The following is a 25,122-nucleotide window of genomic DNA, read 5'->3' on the forward strand; positions in this document are numbered from 1 at the left end:
TTCCACCACCTCCACCACGTCTTCCACCACCACCACACCACCACCACCATTACTGACAATAATTCTGACAGCAAAATATGTTTTAAAAGCTTAAGAGTGGCATTTAAAACTTGTAAGAACACAAAGCAGTGTCTTGTTGTATGAAAATAATTTTACATCTACTTCACAAATGAATAAGTGCCCTCTATGTCACCAGTCATTCTCTAGGCGTGACGCCATGCTGAGACATCAACGTAATAAGCATTGGAGTGACGACCACACTGGGAACTATTCACCATCATTACAAATATTGAACACTTCAAGAGAGACGACGTTTCAACATCCATTTTCTATGGTCGTTTCTGCACCAAGTGGTAGTGGAAAAACTGAATGGACAAGGAAACTGCTATCATCAAATCTTGTAAGACCTCAGCCTCAGCGTATCATATGGTGTTTTGGACAATGGCAACCATTGTATGATGAACTTCAGCGTGAAATCCCCGGTGTCGAATTTGTACACGGTATTCCAGACTACTTGAATGCTTCCCAGTATATAAATGTTAGTCAAAGGAACCTGCTGGTCTTTGACGACTTGATGACTGAAGCTAAATGCGACCAAAGAATTGCTGATCTCTTCACCAAGGGCAGTCACCACAGGAACATATCTGTCGTATATCTCACCCAAAATTTGTTTCCTCAAGGTAAAGCCTGCAGAGATATCGCTTTGAATACGCAGTATCTGGTGCTATTTAATAATCCTATTGATAGACAGCAAGTGGCTACATTGGCAAGAAGAATATATCCTTCGACTAGTAACATCTTTATGAAACGGTTTGAACGAGCGACATCAAGACCTCACGGTTATTTGGTAATAGACTTAAAATCCAGCACCCAGAACAACACCGTTTACGTGAAAACATTTTCGAGGCAAACACTCCAGAAAAGAGAAAACGAACAGATGATGAATATAAACAAGAAGACTATTTCAATGGTGAAGGATCTGATAAAAATGATGACAAGTTTGAAGATAAGGAGGAGAATTATGATGACTATGATGATGATGATAGTGATGATGAAACAGAAAACAGAAATAATGATACTTTTGTAAAGAAACGATCTTTGATCAAGGGACCTCCAGGTAAACGCAGAAAAGTTGAGATTATAGAAGAGCGATCACGCCGTGAGATATGGGATAAGCGTTTTCAGGATCCTCTCAGACAATCTATTAAAGAACAATTTAAAGCTAAAGTTAACAACTATACAGAACAAGGGCTCTCTTTTAAAGAAGCGTACAGTCGCACTGCTAATGATGAATTGCCCCAATTAAGAAAGAGACTGAGACAAAATTATGCCCGATTTCTAATTGACTTTTATGAGCTACAAAACGACCCTACTCAGCAGCAGATTCTACAGTCGGCTAAGAAACTAAGAAGTCAGCACGGCATGACTGTCAAAGAATCTGTTCGGCAAGCCATTGCCCTTAGAAAAGACCTATTTGATGAGTTGTGGCCCGATCATAAAAGCAAAGAAGAATATTTAATGGATGATAATAAAGAAAGTGATGACGATGAAAAATCGGATGATGATGAATGAACGTTGTAAGAAGGATTGGCGTGCTTTAACTTTTCATCATGCAAAATGGGTACCATAGAGGTATACGATTATAAACAAGAAAAATGGGTACCGGATAAACCGGACCCGGAAAAAAGGATACAACACTTCAAAGACTTGAGTGACGGATATGTGTATCCTGATCATATGGGCCGTTACATCGTGGGTAGCGGTGCTCATCTTAGAAAAATGGCTGAACTAAAAGAGAAACAAGACAGAGAAGCACAAGAACAAAAAGGGGAAGATCTCCCCGTAGTAAAACTTGTGACACCCGTAGCCCAAGCGGTTAATATTGCTAGGTCGGAAATAAGACGGTCACAAAAGCATAGTGATCTGAAGCGACATAGGGATAAAATGGACACACCTTTGAGTCGTGATTTAGACACCCCACGACGTAAGAAATATCGCCAAAATATAACCCAAGATACTATGGATTGGAACACCTATACATTTTAAAATGAATAACTACGAGCTCGAGGAAATGTTAAAAGAGTACCCTGTGACAATATGCGCGGCGGACCAACTTCAGATACGTAGGGGACAATACGTCATTTCAAATACAGACACGAGCCAGGGATCAGGAAAACATTGGGTGGCCTTTTATTTTCCAAAAAGGGGACCCGACGAATTTTTCGATTCACTAGGTAATAGACCAGAGCACTACAAAGTTCATTTTGAGCAAGTGTTAAAGAGGCGTTATTGGATGAACTTCAGTCAAATACAGGATACAGATTCAAACATATGCGGGCTGTATTTCGTATATTACATTATGAACCGATGTTCTGGACGAAAAACGAAGGACATTTTAAAACCGTTCGATGTGTATTGCAAGAAGTTGAATGATGACTTTATTTTGTCTTATTTTAATTGATACATGTAACCTGTATTAGTGATAGAAGCTTTGGCAATAAAAGATTGAAAGAACAATATGTCTTTGTTATTTATAACCCATACGTTCGAATATGATTTGAAAGAAAAGATGAAGAGTCGGTAGGTGTTGTGGTGTACACAAATAAAACAACATATTCCTTTAAACCTCAATATCTGGAAAACGGATAGAGATAGACCCGTAATTGTACATATTTTCTGAACCTACTCAAAAAGATCTTTCTAACGGTACCGGTCCCGAGTCTGTACGATGACTTTGAAATTCTAATGACTTCATTTCCGGTTGGCACCTAGTTTATGGTAAAGTACACCCTTTGGGCTCTTCAAAAATGTCAGATACCCAAAATGTAAAAATGGACCCTAAAACGTCTTATTTTGATGATTTTAGCAACCTTCTTAAAAAAGCCCTTTACTGGTTCTAAAACTCTGGATGGTCATTAAAAATGTTGGCAACTGTTTAAGAAAAATGTTCTTTAACATCATATCATTGACGGTATGAAAGAGGCACTTCGGTCCATATGCGACCCAGACCTGATGTCACCTCCCTTCCCGTACTCAATACACGGATTAACTTGGACAGATCAATAGGCCTTTGTTAATGCATCCGTCCATAAATCAACATAAGCCAGACATTGTGGCGACTTTAAAGGGATTAAATTTGACAGTTGAATAGGCTATTGTTCACGCATCCGCTCTTAAATAAATACACGCCAGACATTGTGGCGACTTTAAAGGGATTAACTTTGACATGTTTACTTTTTATTGTCCGACCATCCGGCCTTAAATCAACACACGCGAGACATTCTGACCATGATCACGTTTGATGCACTCATGACCTTATCTAAATATAGCTTATGAAGTCATTATGAAAAAAACGTCCGAGCATGCGCATTAAGGACTATTACACTTATGATTGCAGTCATTTTGTCAGTGGACGCCAAGGAGGAAACATCGTAAGCAAAAATGTAATACTTTATTTTCAGTTAACGTTATTTCTAACGTAGCTATCTTAAATAAAGCTTAATGGTTTTAGTTTAAATGGAATAAATATTTTCATTAATAAGTTCTTTGTTTGCCATACAATGTATATTACGTTATAGATAAATCTATATAATTATTAATTAAACATTATTAATATATAGTTTTTGTTTTCATGTTATCTCCCCGTCTAGGGCTGAGTACCTGACCCTCAATGTGCGCGAACACGCCCTAGATAGGTATATAAGTCAGCTCTATATACTTCCGGGAGATATAAATAGCAGAGTGAGGTCATTCTTAAAATAGAAAGATGATGTCATTCTAAAAATAAAATTCAAAATGGCCGCCGCGCATGACGTCATTCTCACGCATGCGCAGTCGTGAGGCCAAAGAGACGCCTATACTACTCGTGATTATACCCGGGTCCCTTTGGACGGTAAGAACGTCGGTGTAAACGTACGGACAGACTTGAAACTTTCCAGGATTATCCCCAGATGATTGATCGTTTGACGTGTGAGGTAAATTCGATCAAATTATTTTGTTAACACTTCGAATGAGGCCATTGAATGTGATTTTCGCATCAATTTTAACTAACGTCCAATTTAAACAGCTGAATTCTTCTTAATTTCGTAAAGTTGGCGACCAGGATTAATCATATAATATGTTTAGGCATGTACACGTATGCCTGCACCAGAATATCTTCATTGAAAGTCGAAATGAAAAAATACAGCTCAAAAAACTAACACCACTACTCACCGTTATTGATTTCCTACCTCTGTGGCAGCCGCATCCCTCGGCGTGATGGACATCAGGTAATAGGGTGTGAAGTAGGCTTCTTAAAAAAGAAACCTAGGAGAGGTCCAGTGTTGTTCCTTTTAAAGTTAAACCAGAGCCATAGATAACAATTGTTATCTAATAACAATTGTTATCTAATTGTTATCTGGTTATATGATAGGTTGTGCTATAGACGAAGAACAGTTTCCCTGTTGCAGGTCACTGTGACCTATTAGGGGTCATAGTCACCTTGCCCATGACCTAATGACCTCAAAATCCGTAAGTCATCTTCAGGTTATGATCAAGCTCCGCTAATCCGAGGACTGTAAGCCCAAGCATTTCCTAGTTACTGAATTTCATTTAAAAAGGTTCAAAAGCTACCACCGCAATAGTTGTACACTGAACTTGGCCCTGGTGGAAGCTGCCAAATTAGCATCTAACAATTTTTGCGAGAACCTCACCTGACAGGCTTGTTTGTCAACGGCCCCAAGAGAATAGCTTCCGAGAAGCTTTAGAAAAACGTTCTAAGAAAATCCAAATCGAACGGACGTCTGCCGGAAGTGAAAAAAAAATATCATTCTTTTTTAAATGATTTTTTAGATACTTTCTTTTTTGTTAATGTGCTATTTGATATTCTAAACATTTTATTTGTTCTAGTTTATTACTCAGTTTTTGTCGAATTGCCGCCGTTTTTGATCACGTGATTAACATCTCCGACTATCAGAAGCTCGAAAGAACTTTTCTTATTCCGGCAGGTCTTCCGGACGGGGAAAACGAACCCGCCAGTTAAACTATAAATTCATTTAATTGAACGAAATACATTACAATACAATACAATGATGTGATTCAATTCATATGCATATCTTTGAATACTGCGAACAAAGAATAGTAAGCGCATTTGGCCATTTTAGACTGGCTTACCGTAATTTGCGCTAGAAAATGAAATCTAACACCGTAAAATTAGTAGATTAGTCTAAATTCTCCTTGTTTGAAAGCCAACACTATGGAGAGGTCTTGATAGACCTCTCCAATAAAATGTAAATCAATTACAAATATTAAGATCGTTTCATTTCTAACTTTACATATTTTTAAGCATTTATGGACATTATATACGTTGTTATAAACGTTCCTTCTCTAGGCATTATATGTATAGCAAACCAAACTGATTTATATAATTAGTTGATTTAACGTGCATTGAATTTGTAATTTTATAACAATTTAGGTACAGTTTTGCAATTTAGTTCATTATCCTACTACATGATTGCTTATTTTGTAAAATTCCTGAGCATGTGAAATATTACAATCAACGCCGTCAATGCTAACGGTTTAAAGAGGCAATTTTCTATAATGAAATTATAATACAATGTCAAAAATTGTTAAGTGCTGGTTGAGAAATCGGCAAGGAGACATTTTCAAGCCTAAAAGCTTTCAAATAGGACCAAATTGTATAACACTTCAGACGTAATTTGTCACGCATAATAATTATTACGTTATTTTCATATATCATAGATATATCTTATCTTGTACTTAAGTGTATGAAACTATCAATTATTCCATGGTCCCAATGTTTTAGAAAATAAAACATAATAGAAATCAAATATTACACCTAGTTAAATCCTACGCGTAATGCCCAGGTCTGACACCGATAAAGTCATTACAGTATTTAACAACCAATTCACAGTGAAATAAATATGTTCTTTCTTTAAAATTGGTGAATACAGTTTTTATTTTCAATGGCCTAATGGGTAACTATATTATATATATTATATTTAAGAAGACCTTAAACAACATTCTAAAAAAAAACTATCAAATCAGGATTTAGCACAATAGGGAGAGCGCAGATCTACGGAGCGCGGGGTGGCGAGCTCAAGCCCTAGGCGAGGCGTATGTTCTCCGTGACGATTTGATAAAAGACATTGTGTCTCAAATCATTCGTCCTCCACCGCTGATTCACGTGGAGAAGTTGGTAGTTACTTTCGGAGAACAGATTGTACTGGTACAGAATCCAGGAACACTGGTTAGGTTAACTGCCTACTGTTACATAACTGTGATACGGTTGAAAAACGGCGTTAACCCCAAAACAAACAAACAAACAAGATTTCAGTGTAATACTTGGTTTTAGATGTCGTTGAGTTAAATCAATAATCACGCTATCTTTTTAAGGTATTAGATCACTAATAGTAATGTTTACAAATTTTTTTAAAGATGGGTAACTCTACCCCTTCTGTTTAAGTAGTAAATTCACTTTGAACACCAAGAAATCGCTTATAAGATTCATCTTTTTCCATTTTGGTACAAGAAATCAATAATAAGTCTTGAAATAAGTAAAAACTTACTAGAAAAAAAGGCAAAATAAGGGAAAAAATTGGTCCCAGTAGGGCTTGAAGCTAAGCCCCACTTAGAATTGCAGTAAAAGTAGGTTTATGGTAGGAAAAAAGGAGGTTCTCTATTAGTGATCTAATACCTTAATATTTTTATGATTCAATATTGTTGGTACAATGTCTACTCAATGCTAATATTAAAGCCTGAAAGTTTCGTACTTTCGCACTTCTCCATTTTGATCTCGCTTTTCGCTTTGCATGAGCAAGCGATACGCGAAACGCGGGGTCACGATGGCAAAGCGCGAAATCATGATGGCGAAGCGAAATTGAGAATTTTCGTGATTTTGGCTTCGCCATAGTGATTTCGCGCTTCACGATTCGCTTACATGCGCAGGCGATACGAAAAGTGGTCTCAGCGCGAAATGACGATGGCGAAGCGCGAAATTACTGATCTCGCGCTTCGCCATCGTTATCTCGCACTTCGCATACCGCTAGAGAAAGTGATGCATCATGGTGGGGAAACATTTTTAAGAATACTGATATATAGTTAAAAAGAAAAGTGAAATACCTATAAGGCAGTTGATCTCTGACCTTTGTCGGAATGCTTTCCTTATGCAAGGTATCAGTTTCAGATTTGATACATTTGTATCAGTATCATGAAACGTAGCATGTCTTTGTTGACTGGTCTAGTAATCACTTTGGACTTATGGCAAATTCCTTATAACAACTATTATATATATACTTACAACATCTACTTTGCTTTGTTTTATATGATTTATTATACGATCTGTTAAGTTCATCTTTTAGGGGTTTAATGTCACACCGGCGCAATTATAGTCCAAGGTGCCCCTCTGTGCATTATTCGATCACGGGCGGGCACCTGGGTAGAACCACCGACCTTCTGTATGACAGCTGGATGGCTTCCTCACGTGAAGAATTCAACGCCCCGATTGAGGATCGAACCCACCTTGGTGAGGGACCAGTCGCCACGAAGGAATCTATCTCGTTATTTCAAGAAAAGAACCAAGATATTTTGTCTCTTTGACAACTGACTCTGTTTAGTATAAATCAAATAACAAACAAACATACTTAAGAGCGGACAAGCTAAAATCTACTTTTCTGTGTCAAAATTTTAAACTTAATATTTTCACGTCATATGTAACTTAAAAATCGTGAAGCAAAGGAATTTGAAATCATGAGTTCATGATCTAATATTTTATCATTTTACATTTTATGAAATTTGAGGAATCATTAAGTCTTAAAGAGCGAAACATACACCATGACTTTACATTATACGGAAGTTTAAAAATCATGAAGTTGTGAAACATTAAATCAGGAAGTACCTTACGAATTCATATAAATTTAACTCTTTCGTTTTTAACGGTTCTATATCCGCTACAACAACAACTTGTCATCTTTGTTTTGTTCCGCGTGGTCAATAATTGATGTAAAGCTATCATATGTATTTTCGGTTACTAAAATTTGAAAAAGAGCCTGTAGTTTAAAACCTTTTAACATGTTGGTAAAACAACGAATTGTAACATACCTCTGTTAAAGTTTCTTCATCCTGTTTCTGAAATAGAAACATTTATAAATTTGAAGGTGTTTATTTTATTTTGTAGAGATGTTAAAAATATACTTAATATAGTCAGTAGTTGCCACATAGCTTTTAAAAAACGAATTTAAACATGTTCTAATTTATATCAACTTATATTATACTTATAGTTATTTAAGAAAAAATATATCTCATCCAGTGATCTGTCGTTGAATAAATCATTGTTTGGAGTTCAGATGCGAAGGAATTATATCACGAGGGCGCAGCCCGAGTGATATAATAATACGCATCTGAACGACAAACAATGATTTATTCAAGAGCAAATCACTAAATGAGATATATTATTTCGATTCTAACACGTTACCAAGGATTTTTAAGTACACCCTTGACGACATTCATTAAAAATTTGCCCGTTTTCAAATGGTTTCTTTTCCAGCGCGCCGCTATGCCGTTTGACGCCATGACGTAATAATTGTGACGTCAGAACAGTGATTTGTTGAATAATAATTCACTGTTTTCTGCCTTCTTTGTTTAATAGGAAAATGAATCGGATCGTGTTAGAATAAGAAATGAAATGATTTTTTTCGGTGTTCATGCGAAATGAACGACAGAGTAGGATCGGCAAATCAATGAATCGCGCGATTCATGTTCAATTTGCCGATCCTATTCTGTCGTTCATTTCGCATGAACCCCGAAAAAAATAGTTTCATTTCTTATATTTACATTATTTTTCCTTTCCATTTGTAAACTATATAATATTATGAACTGCATATAATTTGCAGCATTTAACATTTAAATCAGCTTCCCGGCCATTCTATTCAACAGACGGAACAACTGCGACGTCATCTGAGGAACGTTCTCCCTGACTATACGCGGACGTTGTCAAAACGGCGGTCGGTTATCACTAAGCAGCGATGACGTAACTTCCGCGCCTTTTCCTTTGCTGTTCATACGAAATGAACGTCAAAAGTTTCAATGGAAAAGAATAGGGCGAATGTAAATATTGTAAATTAAATTTTCGGTTACTCAATGCCGACATTCTAATGTATGTTGTAAAATATATAAACGCTTACGCATTTCAAACATTTGGTTTAGGCAAAGGATCCATGAAACTTTTGAACAAAGCCTGATATAAACTAACATTTGATACTTGAATATAGGAAAATTTTAATTATGAGGAATGACAACCCGTCTATAAATAGAACGTGTACATCGAATATGGGATATACGTTTTGTGAATCCTTCAAAATTTACTACCGTGATTTCGTTTGCAAGTCCTCTTCCCTTACTTCTTTTGGAGTGTGCCATTCTCAATGTCCTATTTCTGACATTCTAAAACAATAATACATATATGAGAATAAGTGTAGTCACATAGCTAAATAATAAAACATTTAAACGAAACCTTCTCATGAACTGATAGATCAGTACAAAGATTTGCCTGTGGCATCCTTACACGGACCATTCTTAAAATTGTTGATATGTTTCCACTTGACCCTTTTGTAAGGATCGTGATACATGTAGCTAAAGGTAGATAAAAAAAACATTAAAACAAATTCTTGACATTAACCAGTAGCTTGATCTTCACTAAACTTAGTACGTAGCATTCTTGTAAAGACCTTTATCAAATGTGTTCAAATGGTTCTTTTTCGCCTCCTCATAGAGACCGCCAAAGCCAATAGTAGGACAATAGAACCTTGATGAACTTCTGATGGATCTATAGTAAACTTAATTTGTAACATCTCGAACGTTTGTTCAAATGGTTCCCCAAATATGGCCTGTGGCATCCATGCACAGAGTTCTCTCATATCAATATTTATCTTTGGACCCTTTAAGAGGCCAGCAGAGCTAAAAATAGAAACTCTATAAACAACTTCTTATAATAAAGCTTGGTCTGTACGCTCTTTGTCTGGCCACTCTTGTTGTTTGTTACGCATTAGGGCCGTCAGAGCAAAAGCGATTAGAATGTCTTAAACTAACTTTTAATGAACTGTTAAAACGATTTTGCCAAACTTGGTCAGAAACAATGTCAAAAGGTCTAGATCCTCATCAGATGAGTGGGCCTCCTGTCGTTTATTTCATTTTTTTTTTTTTTTTTTTTTTTTTTTTTTTGTAAAAATGTACACTTTCTATAGAGATGGTACCTAAGGTTACGTATTCAACGACAACAACAACAAATCAAGTGCAAAACTGAAGTGCATATCGTTTATTTCACACTAGCAATATTTTAACATAGCACCGTGCAGCAATTACGGGAACTTTTGAAAGCGACATCGGCTTCGTTGTTTTGGTGGATTAACTCAAGAACGGTGATTGCAATTTCTTTTAAACTGACACGACCATTTTATTTATACTAAAGAACGTCTGCGTTATATTAGCAGAAGTTTCTGTAACGGCAGCTTCCGCTAGGTAAATGCGATTTCCGCACGCCTCGGTCAATATGCAAATTAGGTACATTTGTAAACATAAGAGCGTCCTTGGACGCTTCGTTCTTCTTGTTCTTCTGTGTTCGACCCGAGATAGAATCGCCCTAATGACACGAACAAGGCCCAAGAACATTGTTCTCGGGTCAAAAGTTCACACCACCAACCGCGAACAATGCGAGAACAATATGGCGGAATGAGAAGCTGAGGATGATTCGTGCATAATTTGCAGGGCTAATAAACATATGATAAATTTATGACCAAAAGATATTATTTGAATGAAGAAATTACACTGCTTTTGTAGAAATGTTGGTTTTTATAAACTCGTCGATAATGTAAACAAGCGCCGAAAACAAGACCGTAAAACTCCACGTTTTACTCGAGCTACGTGATCCGACTCGACTCAATTCCATCAGAAGAATAAACGCCAAAGGACGCCTAAGGTGCGTGTCATAAAAGGTGAAATAACTTCTGTCGGCACAGGTTTTGGTATGGTTTTGGTGCGGCCATCAGATAGAATAAACATATAATACCACTCTGTTTTTAACTCATACATTTTGAAGCCTTAATTATTTTTGGCAGACGAATTTTGTAAAATGTTGAGGGATTCGATGTCGTAAAATTCATATAGTCTTTTTATATTTTTTCCCACTAATAATGTTTTCTTTTCTACGATCAAACCATACCTGTAAATTATCGGCAGTAATACATAAAACTGAATAATTTTGTTTGTATTGAAATGAAAGATAACGCTCAAGTTTTTGATTTGAATGATTATTCATAGGTCTTGAAGTACACTATATTTTAGGAAACACATCCGAATTGATGTATACTTTCTTTAGTAATCTTAATAGTCCTAGAAGAGTTATTGAATATTGCCTTTAAGCACGAAAAAAATGATGTATAAAAGTTAAACCATTACATAATTGAGGTACTCCAGTATTAAGTTTTTAACAGAAAGTAATATCAGACGCAATTTGAATTTTAGGTACCATCTCTACTTTCTATTTCAGTTACAACAAAACAATAAACTATAAAAATAAAACTTCTCCTTTCTTAAATAATCTTTTCTTCCATACTAGATATAAATTTCAAAATTATCTATCTGCCAATCTTACCTAACATGTCAGTCTGTTTAATCCACCTGTGCATACCTTTATATTTTAAAGTCTTGTTTATCGTGTACAAGGAAGAAAAAACCTTGAAAGTCAGCCAACGTCTTTTCATTTTACAATACATTGGTAATTTATCTTAGTATAGGAGTAACATGACTACATTGGTAATTCACTTATCGGATTTATCCCACAAATCTGTAATATCACGAGATCGCTTACCTAGAGTTACTTCCCTTAGCAATACCAGATAACGCTAGTATAAACAAGAGCTGTCCGTAAGACAATGCTCGACTATACGAAATACTGTCCCAAGCAGGAAAATGTTACCCAAAATATTAAATATCTAAAGAGTTTCAATCCAGTTTTGTACTATTTATTTAAACTGTCAAAACATGTTTCTGGTTTTCATGTTAATCTTATATAGGCGTGAACAGAATATAATGAAAGCCGGTACATGTTTTGACAGGTCAAATAAATAGTGCAATGCCTGCATTGCTAAACTTTAACCAGAAGTTTTAAGTTCAAAAAGCGACATAATTTGACCAAAATGCATGTCAGAGTTATGGGACTTCATGCGATCAACCAGTTTTATAACCCCAAAGGCACATGTGAAGTTTCAACTTAATAACTGCATATGTTCTGCAGATAGTAACTTGCACGCAAACTTTAACCAGAATTTTCTAAGTCCAAAAGGGGGCATAATAAGCCCAAAATACATGTCAGAGTTATGGGACTTGATCCAGTGAGGTTGGTTATTGATCTTAAAAAATAAGATTTAAATCTATATGCCTTTAAGTTATAGCTGTTTGACTTGCACGCAAAACTTTAACCAGGATTTTCTAAGTCCCAAGGAGGCATAATTTGACCAAAATGCAAGTCAGGGGCTATTGACTTGATGCTATCAACTAGTTTTGAAACCCCGAAGAATCATGTGAAGTTTCATTTCAATATCTGCATTAGTTTTGGAGATAGTAATTTGCATGTAAAACTTTAACCAGGATTTTCTTAGTTCAAAAAGGGGCATGATTTGGCCAAAATGAAGGTCAAAGTTATGGGACTTGGTGCTATCAACTAGTTTTATAACCCCGAAGACATTTGTGAAGTTTCAATTCAATATCTGCATTTGTTTTGGAGATAGTAACTTGCATGTAAAACTTTAACCAGGATTTTCTAAGTCAAAAAGGGGGCATAATTTGCCCAAAATACATGTCAGAGTTATGGGACTTCATCCAGTGAAGTTGGTTATTGATCTAGAAAAAGAAAAAATAAGTTTCAAATCTATATGCTGTATGTACTTGCACGCAAAACTTTAACCAGGATTTTTTGGCCAAATGAAGGTCAGAGTTACGGGACTTGGTGCTATCAACTAGTTTTATAACCCCAAAAGACACATGTGAAGTTTCACTTCAATATCTGCTTTAGTTTTGGAGATAGTAACTTGCATGTAAAAATTTAACCTGGATTTTTTAAGTCCAAAAGGGGGCATAATTTGCTCAAAATACATGTCAGAGTTATGGAACTTGACCCAGAGAGGTTGGTAATTGATCTAGATAAAGAAAAAATAAGTGTTTCAAAGCTATATGCCTTTACATGATAGCTGTGTGTACTTGCATGCAAAACTTAAACCAAGGTGTGACGCCGACGCCGACGCCAGGGTGAGTAGAATAGCTAGACTATTCGAAGTCGAGAATAGTCGAGCTAAAATTGTAATAAAATGCAAGATTTTTCGGTCTAGGACACTGTTCAAGTGGGATCGAATAGCGAGAAAGGCAAAATAACAGACATCGTTCACCCACTAGGAACTTACTGCATATACAAAGTGCAATTATTCAATGATGGACAAATCATCATGGTAGCAAAACGTCAACTGGTGAAGTGTTTACCAGACCGTTTTTTTTAACTTTGCTAAACAAACAAACCAGAGTATTGCTAAAAATACAGTGTCACAAGATCAAATCTACACAAAATGTACTAGCTCCACAGTTTCAAGAAATGAAACAAATGTATTTGAAGATTAGATCTTGGACTATAGAGCTGAACAACCTATTCTCTTATGTTGACAACTCAAATTTGCAATCCTTTGATCAGGCTCCTTATGTAGCAGAAAAGTTGTACAATATGCCTGCATTGAGCAATGAATCTATAACTGAATCTAATCCTAATTTGCCATTACCAGCATAGGTTAGTTTGAACGATAAACCAAGTGACTGGCCTTGTACCAATCTAGTATTATCTAGATGATTTGTGCAAACTCCCTTTCTTAACAACAAATATAATATTGGTCCACTGTCGCATCTTCTTAACACACTTGACTTTTAAGTCCATTTAAACATATGCTTCACAGCAAGAAAGCCTAGAAATGACAAAAACTATGTTTACATGAATCAGCAAAAACTGTAAAACCATGTTTCAAGTATAAAATTAAAAAATTGCTACTAAAAAAGTTAAAAAATTTTTTACTACTTCCGTTCCTAAGGCAAAAAAAAAGAAGTTGTTAGTTAAAACTTGCCAGAGAGTATTTTTTATATTGTTTTGTCCTTATTGATGCCTGTCGGCCCATTGATGAAGTGTACAATTTGCCAGTCTGATCGTAACATGGCGGTATATCAAGAAAACCCGACGCTATACTGTTGAAAAACGGCGTTAAACCCAAAACAAACAAAAGCTATATTTCACCGGGACTATCTTGTTTCCACTTGCTTACAAGTTAACCCTAAATGCTCATTGCAAAACAGTAACCGTTACATATTCTGTTCGAAATCAGTAATTTATTAATTGTTTTTTACTTTTTTATGGCCAATCGCTTTGTCAGATCTGTTGAAATTGACCAGTTAAATTCAGAAAATAAAAACTCATCAGCTAGAAGAAAAACATTGTCATCATAGTATACCTTGCACTCCAGAAATGAGCATCGTCCAATTCACCAGATTCCTGCATCAGAATTGTTGATATCTCCCAGTTTTTACATAGGCGTACGCCAGAAAAATTGGCAAATGTATGAACCTGTAACATTGAGAAGTATGCTGAGTAGCTTCGAACCGCAATTATGACATAAGTCTTATCAGAGGCTATGAGTTTTCAAAGACCCGTTTAGTTCTAAAATATACACAAAAAGACTTAAAACCCAATGTCGTGGTAATAAACCACGTGCCGCTGATGAAATAACTGATGAAGAAATTGATCTTTTGTATGCCGCCCATCAATTATGGGCTGCAGCACCGTCATCTCTGAATAACACTCCATCGTTTAACAATACCCAGCATTTTGGAATGAGGGTTGGTGCTGCCGAACATAGAAACTTATGCTGAGGAGATCTGAAACTGCACTAGACGATGAAACAACAAACCAAGATGCGCACTGTTGAAGATATTCGCAATGTCAGCACATCAAATCTAAGAATGTATGCTACCGGACATGAAAACAGTTGCCTCGTAATGATTTACAAGCAGGATGCCTGCAAACGACCTTATGGAATGCTGAATGATGACAGCCCCTTTTATTTAGCTACATTATAGTGAGCAACCAGCATAGCATGACATGTGGTTCATTTCACAGCCAATTGGAGTAAACAAAATAAACCATCTCATGACAAAAATTACTGAAAAAGCTAACCTACCTAGTCGTAACAACAAACGTCTGACAAACACCAGTGTCAAGAAGCATTTGTGACAGAAATTCTTGAACAATAATGTTCCAGATGATCAAGCAGCCCATGTAACTGGTCACAAAAATCCACATTCTCTAAACAACTACAGGAAAGTCACTAAGAGGCATCAACAAAACACGTCTAAAATCTTGTCATCAACTGGCCACGACTTGAAAGAGAATGTCCAGCCACAGCTAAGTAACAGTCTAACTCAGCCAGAGGATCTCCACCTTTCAGCTGCAACACAAAGCCCCCGTGTACACATATCCCAGTCTTAAAAAACATCCTCCTTGAACATTGACAGCAACCGAGCACTGAAATCCATTTTTGGAAATTCGAACATCTATGGAGGCACAACTAGTATTACTCTGCATATTGACCAGCCAAAGAGGCCACGCATTGACCAGTGACAGTTGTCAGCTTTGTTTATTTTTTTTCCAGCTACATCAAATGTGGAGGTAACCTATCTAAGATACATTGTGGGTCCATGACACTTGAATATATTATAGTGATAATGTTTTCTGAGAAAAAACATTGCCAAAAATTCATTTTAGAAATGTTTTGCCTCTGTTGCAATGAGCCATTAACAAGATCATAAACATCATTATGAAATGTACGTTGCTTCCAGGACCGCTAATTTTATTTTATAAAAATATTTCCTCATCAATAATTGACCGTCTTTTGGGCAAATGAATAATCTTTCAGAAACAAATACTTCAAAGCCCAGTTGCAAACCATTCACACACAACAAGCGAGCAACGGCGTACGAAGCAGTGATTTTCTCTCTATTCGAATAAATCACCTTTTTCGCACCAAAGTTTCCCCCCTTAAAACACATTAAACACGTCATGCCAGTTAAAGAATAACGTTACACGCGATCAGTCAGTACAGTGTAAATGCAAACTTAAAGGACTATAACCTAGGTTCAGAAAAAATTATCATTATATTATATTAAAGAACTTATGGCTCGTAGACCAATACTGAAGCTGTACGCGTATCATATGTCGTGTTGTCTAATTTCTGTAAACAGTTGTAATACATACATTTCTTTAAGAGTTCAGCATATGTTTTATAGTAGACAAGAACCTAAGGTAAGACTAAGAAAACTCTCTTACCACTAATAAAACTCATGTACAATATGACTTAACAAAAGTAAGTGAAAACGATTTTGTAATCAAAACAGCACCCTAATTTATGAACAGTAGCATTTTCCAAGTTACTGTTATGTTGCTTAGGTGCATATCACTTCTCAAATTCCGTGTAAGAATTATGAAAGAAATAATGAAGTGTTTTGTATAAAAACATTGTTGGTTTTTTTGTTGTTGTTGATGATGTTGTTTTTGTTGTTGTTGTTTTTCATTTACCAGTGTCATATACTTTTTACGAAATTTAGAATAAAATACATAATGTCCCACCAAATTGAAACAAAACTTCTTTATTGGAGTTGACGTTCTTATGTTGTTTTTTTTTCAGAAATGCACACATTTTGTTGTTGTGTTGCTTCTGCTTGCACCATCTAAAACAATTTGATTACAATGTGTAGGTGCGCTAATTTTTACCGATGTTACAGTGTACAAGTGAGCGTAATCCCAAGAGTGCCTTTGAACGTATTTAGCATGAAAAGGGCGCTTTATAAATCTGATATAAAATTATGACATAATATATAAAAATAGTTTTGATAATAATACCAGGAAACTAAGTACACACATTGTATCATGATTCGGACAGTGTACTCGGATATGCCATACAGGTTTTCAAAGAATTCAAATTGAACTGATGCTTCAACATCCACAATTTCTTTTTTACTTATTTATAAATAGACCATAAAATTGTCAATAAAAAGACATTACTTGATTTATGAATATCACTGTCTTATATTTAAATCATACTGAAGAATTAGATACAGATCGGTACTATTATCTTCTCCTGTTTATTAAGATCAACGCTTTACCCAGTTGTCTCACTTCCATCGTCTAAGCTCAATAAACAAATAATTTAGCAAGGAGCGCAGACGACATTCTTCGGCTATTTCCGCTTAACACATACGGGAGGTGCCGAACAGAAAGACATGGCTAATAGTAAACATTTGAATGTTTTATTCTACTAGTTTCAAAAAGAATTTGTCCTTTCATTTTGCCGGCGTTTGCCTCATTCAGATGGAAGATGCATTCTGGGGTAGAGGTCGGTGATTCAAAATATCTATTTAAGTTGGAACGGTTCCATTTCATTGAAAACATACGTCTCCTAAAAACTAAAATACCGTATCTCTAGGGAAAATGACTGACACATAACATTCCAACGACATACACGGCTTGCCAGTAATAATACTAATTTAAGGTTTAGAAGAAGCATAGATATCAAAGAATTTGACAATTCAAGGGTCATCTCATTACGATAATATGCACAGCTACGCTTCACACTAATCACCCTTGAAAAGCGTAATGGTATACAGCAAGTAGTGTAAACAGTGTAAAATATGACAAATCAAGGGCCATAACTCTGCTTAAAAACTATTGAACCGTAATATGCTATTGATATGTTAACAAGGCTTCGCACTGATCACTCTTGTAAGGTTTTGTGGAAATCCGCCGGTAATATAAGAGAAGTGGGCAAAAATAATAAAATTTGAGGAATCAAGGGCGGGGCTCCGCTGAAGATCACCAAACTGGAAAATGCTGACGATGTGCACAGCACAACTAGGGAATGAACGTTCTACTGAAGTTTGGTGCAAATCTGCTTGGTGGTACTGGAGGAGTTGCATGGACAAGCTTTATGATAGATAGACAGACAGTAAGTATCTCCGCTATATACATGGGAGACATATTTGGAGGGATACGATTGCCCTAAAGATGCTAATGTAACCTCATGCTTTTTACCCGACATGTTATTACTAATTCTATATTGGAATGCAAAAAAAAACGGTTTTGTATGAAACGTTCATCCTGTACTATAAAAGATATGACCTTAGTTAGAATAGAGGCTTGCACATAATGGTCAAGATGTTTCTAAGTTTGATGAATATCCACCAAGTGGTTCGTGGAAAGCATTTTATTTTCTCTTTTTCGTTTGAAGTTCATACAACCCCTAAATACAGTCTAACAGTACCCTCTGTACTTAAGACAACCTGATATAGGTCCATACAATGATGCAGTACACCAAGTAATTCATCAGTGAGAAGTTATTTAAAACTTTTTTTGCACAAACAGTAATGTAGGAAATATCTCACAATATTATATTAAATTTCATATCAATTAACGTAATGAATTCATTGATACTAATTTGACTTACCTAATGACCAGCTGTTTTAGTTGTTTGATATAACAGAGAAACATAGCAAGAAGCAACCAGATAGGAGGGACGGTTTTTAATATAGAAACTACGGTTATTGCAACGATAATTGCTATAAGTATGGTGATAGTTCCTATAGAAACTACTATTACTCCTTCCTTTTTGTGCCCCCCATGAGTGGTGGGGGCATATAGATTTGGTCTTGTCCGTGCATCCGTGCGTCCGTCCGTCTGTCCGTGCGTCCGTCCGTCCGGGCTAACGAATTGGTACTTGAGTGTCTAGCAGGTTAGGGTTTGGACTCTTTGTTTATATGACAGTCACTTTAAAAAGTGTCCAAAAGTGGGTTTATGTGACTAATTTTTTGGGTTTATGTGGCTAAAATTTAATATTGAAAAGTCACTTAAGTATCATACCGTGAGTACTTCCGTCCGTCCGTCCGAAGTTCGTGACGCGCCTAACTCGAAAAGTATTTGATATAATTTGATGAAACCTTGCATGAGTCTTTATCATGATATGAACTTGCGCATCTCCTATTTTTCGTCTGGCTCTACACCCTATTTTCAGAGTTATGGAAAAAATACTCAAAAATGCACATTTTGACCTTGTGACATGCCTAGCTCAAAAAGTATTTGATATAGATTCATGAAACCTTGCATGAGTCTTAATCATGATATGAACTTGCGCACCTCCTGTTTTTCATCTGGCTCCGCAATCTATTTTCAGAGTTATGGCCCTTGAAGTAGTCAAAAATGCACATTTTCACCTTGTGACATGCCTAGCTCAAGAAGTATTTGATATAGATTCATGAAACCTTGCATGAGTCTTAATCATGATATGAACTTGCGCACCTTCTATTTTTCATCTGGCTGCACCCCCTATTTTCAGAGTTATGGCCCCTGAAATAGTCAAAAATACACATTTTCACCTTGTGACACGCCTAGCTCAAAAAGTATTTGATATAGATTCATGAAACCTTGCATGAGACTTAATCATGATATGAACTTGCGCACCTCCTATTTTTCATTTGGGTCTGCCCCTATTATTCAGAGTTATGGCCCCTGAAGTAGTCAAAAAGGCACATTTTCACCTTCTGACATGCCTAGCTCAAAAAGTTTTTGATATAGTTTCATGAAACCTTGCTTGAGTCTTAATCATGATATAAACTTCTGCACCTCCTATTTTTCATTTGGGTCCGCCCCCTATTTTTAGAGTTATGGCCCCTGAAATAGTCAAAAATGAGCATTTTCACCTTGTGACACACCTAGCTCAAAAAGTATTTAATACAAATGGTTGAAAACTCGCATAAGTCTTTATCATGATATAAACTTTCACACCTCTAATTTTTTGGCTGGCTCCACCCCTTATTTTTAAAGTTATGGCCCCTGAAATAGTAAAAAATGCACTTTTTCAACTAATTATATACCTAGCTCAAAAAGTATTTGATGTAAATTCAGGAAACCTTGCTGGGGTCTTTATCGTGATGTGACCTTGCACACTTGGCATTCTTCTTGAGAATCTTAGATCTTATTACAGAGTTATGGCCCTTGAAATAGCCAAAATAGTGGATTTTTTGTTTGTGATGCTCATAGCTCAAAAAGTATAGCGCCTAGAATAATGAATCCTTTCATAAAATGTTTGTTCAGGCTATACCCCATTAAGACTGCAAACATTTGAATTATTGCCACTTATTTGTGACAAATGTACCAGTGGGGGGGCACACCCTGTGTCCTACAGACACATTCTAGTTTTCTTTTCCTTTTTTTTTGGTGGATTTAACGTCGCACCGACACATGATATATTATATTATATTATACCAGATTTATTTAGCGCCCTATTTCATGATCAATTTCACGTTCAAAGGCGCTTTACATAGTTCAAATGCAGCCAAACAGGGTGCATAATTCATCCTCTACTGGTACAGACACAGAGCGATCTGACCAGAGGGACAGAGTGAGACAAACCCCACACGACAGAGAGATCAGAAATCAGATACAGGCTTGTCCGGCTAACTTAGCCTAGCTCGTTGCGAATAGACAGCCTGGTTCTTTAACGTGCCCAGTGTATAGCACTGATACACGCAAGGATTGCCTGGGTTCCTGACCAGTACACCTCTAGTTGGGTGGGAAACACTGAAAAGCGTTTCTGAAAATTCCCGAGTAGCTGCCGGGGATCGAACCCCCGACCTCAGGACTGGAAGGCCAGTGTGCAAACCACTGAGCTATCCGTCCACCGTCCATGATAGGTCATATGGCGACTTTCCAGCTTTAATGTTGGAGGAAGACCCCAGGTGCCCCTCCGTGCATTATGTCATCACGAGTGGGCACCTGGGTAGAACCACCGACCTTCCGTAAGCCAGCTGGATGACTTCCTCACATGAAGAATTCAACGCCCCGAGTAAGGCTCGAACCCACATCGATGAGGGGCAAGTGATTTGAAGTCAGCGACCTTAACCACTTGGCCACGGAGGCCCCACTATTACTCCTTCAGAAACTAGGGATATTACTGAAGAACTAGTGTTATTGCTACAGAAACTACAATTATTCCTGTAAAACTATCGTTATTCTTATAGACATTATAGTTACTCCTATAGAAACTAAGTTTATTGTTATAGAAACTAGGATTATTCAAATAGAAACTATGGTTATTCCTACAGAAATTAAGGTTATTCCTGTAGACAATATGGTTAGTCATGTAGAAACTTGGGTTAATGCTATAGAAAGTAGTGTTATTCCGGCAGAAATTATGGCTATACATGTCGAATTTAGAGTTGTTACTCTAGAAATAATGTTATTCCTGTAGTTATTAAAGGGAAAGGCAACGTTGTTCTAATGTTAATTTTGTCGGCTGGGATTTCTTAAATCATTTAAGTGAGTGAGTTGGGTTTTACGGCGAATCGACACAAAATGGTCATATATCACCGAAAAATCATTTAAATAAGTGAAAGATCATTTAAATAAGTGAAAGAATGTTCAAAATCGGAATAAAAATAAGAAAGTTATGAGCATTTAAATATTTGGTCAAATTGGCGGCCATTTTGTTTCCATGGCAACAAAAAACAAAATGGCGGATTTAATATATTGTTAGATACACAATTAAACTGCATTTACTTAATTATTACTGTCAAATAATTTCTCTACTTTTTCCAGTTATAATGAAAGAAATGATCAGAAAGAATTTACACCTTTCACTCAAGAAATATATGAAAATTAGACTTTTAAAAGGTTATTTGCTAAATAAATTATTCAGCAGTGTGTAAATGACGTCATAAACACGCTAACATGGCTGCCTCCATTATCAGCCATTTTCTTAAATTTCAAACTGCCATATCTTTTTCAACAGTTGTCCGATTTTAAAAATTCTTTCAGCGTTATGAAAGGCTTGATGATGGCTTTCATAAAAAGATAACTTATTTTCAGGCTTTCCTTACCCTTTAAGCTGTTACCTATAGAAATTATGTTAATCCATGTAGCCACTAGTATTATGTCTATAGAAGCTTTGGATATTTCAGTATAAACTACGGGTTTTACTTTTAGAAACTATATATGGTTAGTCATGTGAAAGTTGTTTACTTAGAAGCTATGGTTATTTCTGTAGACATATGGGTTGTACTTTTACAAACCACATGTATTACTACAGAAACCCGTAGTCAGTACCGTAAGTCATTTATTTAGGTACTGGATAACACATTCTATTGAACGCTTACAATATTCACTAATTTCAAACAAATAAACACTTTTTATCATTTTAATTACGTTAACTAAGAATTTAATTGGAAATATGCATTTTCTGTTTCAGTTTAATATCATAAGACAAAAGCACCGGCTTAGGAGCAGATTATCTTTACATGTCAGCTTTCATATTTATTATAATTTTGAGAATTTTCCATAATAAAACAAACTTACCTCTTTGACAAAGGCTTGTGTCGTTTTACTTACATATTTTCAACTTCATTGTATGCCATTGTAATTATTCTGCGTATAACTGATAAACAAACATACTATATTTAGACAAAAACTCATTAATAATTGCGATTTTTATTAATGAACGCATGACATGTCATGACTAATAACTGGATTCCCATTTCATACACAAATTATGTACATGTATACTTGTACTGTTCACTGAAATACATGTATTATTGTAATCTGTGGAGGGTCCTACACAAGGTTGGAATACAAGGTAGCTTTCGGCACAGAGAATTTCTTAATTGATTTTATATACATGTCATTTATGCATGAGTGTATATATGTAATTAAACTATTATTAAATCAAAATACATGTATATATTAATATTTCTTAGTTAAAGTATGTTACCTCATAACGTTTCGAAAATACGAACTATTATTTTATAGAATGATTTATCTTTTCGTGAAAACTAAAATGATAATTCGAATTTTCGACTTATCTGCGTAAAATCACAGAAATATTTCATGAATACGAAATCATTTTATAAAACGAAATACTTTTTCGTAAATACGAAATAATAATCCGTGCATTTGTTTTAGATATGTTTTTATTCTGTACATACAAAATAAACTGTATGATACACATACCTTTCCGCAATGGCTATCCAAAGCCCAAAGGACAAAATTCAATAATCGTAGAATTGATTACTGGTTTCTTCTTCTACAATTTATCTTATACATACAATTCATTATGTTCACACGATGCATTCAAATACATTAAAATATTAAAACACTCTAGTCTGAATCATAACGTTATAAACACGTGCAGGCTATAATTACCAAGAAGCGAACACGATATTTCTAAATGGTGGTATCAAACTTCTTGTATCAACAATAAACTTGATCCAGAAGATAGAAACTAGACTGTCACTATTAGTGACAAATGCCCCCAAAGCGTGTCCAAGAATGCTATAGTTGTCTGCACATAATAGGTCAGAACAGTTTAGGTATGAATCTTTTTGTGACCTTGACCTTGACCTGAGAGACCAGGGTCATAAGCGCGACACTTCTTCTCAATATGGTTAACATGGTTTGTGCCAAGTAATTTTAAATTCTCTTGATAAATGGCAGAGTAATGGACCAGACAAGAAACAGACCATGTTAACCTTTGACTTCTAAGTGTGACCTTGACCTTGGAGCTAGGGGACTGTGTGTTGCGCATGACACGTCATCACATTATAGAGAACATTTATGCCAAGCAATTTTAAAATCCCTCCATTGATGGCAGAGAAATGGACCAGACAAAGACCCTGGCCCCGTGTTCACAAAATATTTTCAGTCTCAGCTGAGTTTAATAATAAAACTTTATTTGTCGATTATAACTAAATGGTATGATTAAAAACTTAATTTTAAGTAAAAAACAATTTTCAAGTGACTATTCAGTATTGATTGTTAGTCTCAGTTGGAATTTAACCTTGAAGTTTTAGTTAAATTGATATTAAAATTTCAAACTCAAACTCAGCTGAGACCGAAAAATGTTTTGTGAACACGGGGCCTGACCATGTTAACCTTTAACCTTTTAGTGTGACATTGGCCTTAGGAGCCTTGATCTTGCGCATGACACGTAGTCTCATTATGGGGAACATTTATGCCAATTAATTTCAAAATCTTTTGATGAATGGCAGAGATATGGACCGACACGAAACAGATCCTGTTAACCCTCGACCACTAAGTTTTCCACGGGGAGTTGTTCACTGGCCAAATGCAAACGCATGTTTCGTGTGTGAATGGTGACCTTCAATTTGTATTACACTAATATATTTCCATAAACCAACACCTTTTCAGTACTAGGTACATCTTTTTTTCAAAAATGCATATATTCATAATAGTCTAATCGTAATTGCTTCATGATCATGATATTGTCATGGCAATTTTTAAATGTACTTTGTAAAATTATGTAACATTCTATTAAATGTTCTGATGCTACGTTTTCCTCGTTGATTGTGTCTGACAGAACAGACCGAAGAAACCATGATAGCCATTGCCTAAAGCGCACTGGGATCAAGCCGCTTTGAGACTTGTTTTCTGGTCTGTTTCGTCGTACTCTAAATTATACTTTTCTTTATGTTATGCCTTATGTAACAGTATTGAAAAAGGTAATTTAATATATGTTTACAAGAGCATCTTCATGTTTTACATATCGTGACTTTGGCGGTTACTATCACGTGTGTAAATGATTCACCTGACGGGTATTATTTTTGTATACACTGTCCTGTAACGTTGGAGCAATGTGTGGATAAAAAGTGAGGGTATGGTTTTAACTCCAAAGTGGTGCTTTTTGCCACTAATCGATCCAAGGCTGGGCCCAACGGGGTTCTTGTACTTGTTTCTTTTGTCTTTTTTTCTCAAATTATTTTGCTTTTTCTGTGTATTTCGTGTAAATATTGATCATTATAACCTAAACATAAAATAGCCAATAGGGTTCGTTTTGTGGATGTGACTTTTCCTATTGGATCTTTCTTCTTGTTTTTGCTTGAAGATATAATTGATTCACCGTGATTCTTTTTAGCAGTTTTTTAGTTAATCTAAGTAATGGTTTGTCATATTATCAAGAACTTGTCAAAGTTTTTCAGTTGATCCTT

General features: G+C 35.9%; 1 protein-coding gene across 5 annotated transcripts in view; it reads right to left on the bottom strand.

Moving 5' to 3' along the window:
• LOC123557944 (uncharacterized) overlaps positions 1 to 22,556 on the bottom strand; it is a 47,541-nt gene extending 24,985 nt beyond the window's left edge. The window contains exons 1-4 of one of the 5 annotated variants that reach the window (XM_045349767.2): positions 22,478 to 22,541; positions 14,532 to 14,644; positions 9,364 to 9,438; positions 8,098 to 8,124 (exon numbers count right to left, since the gene is read on the bottom strand). In XM_045349767.2, the coding sequence (XP_045205702.2) occupies positions 8,098 to 8,124; positions 9,364 to 9,414 (78 nt within the window). In that variant the 5' untranslated portion in view covers positions 9,415 to 9,438; positions 14,532 to 14,644; positions 22,478 to 22,541. Of the gene's footprint in view, positions 1 to 8,097; positions 8,125 to 9,179; positions 9,222 to 9,363; positions 9,439 to 11,644; positions 11,787 to 14,531; positions 14,645 to 15,257; positions 16,054 to 22,477 lie in introns of those variants that run through there. The other 4 variants (XM_045349769.2, XM_045349772.2, XM_045349771.2 and 1 more) reach the window with 4 other exon arrangements.
• Positions 22,557 to 25,122: the final 2,566 nt, after the last annotated feature.

This window comes from Mercenaria mercenaria, chromosome 5, assembly GCF_021730395.1.
Source record: "Mercenaria mercenaria strain notata chromosome 5, MADL_Memer_1, whole genome shotgun sequence".
NCBI lineage: Eukaryota > Metazoa > Mollusca > Bivalvia > Venerida > Veneridae > Mercenaria > Mercenaria mercenaria.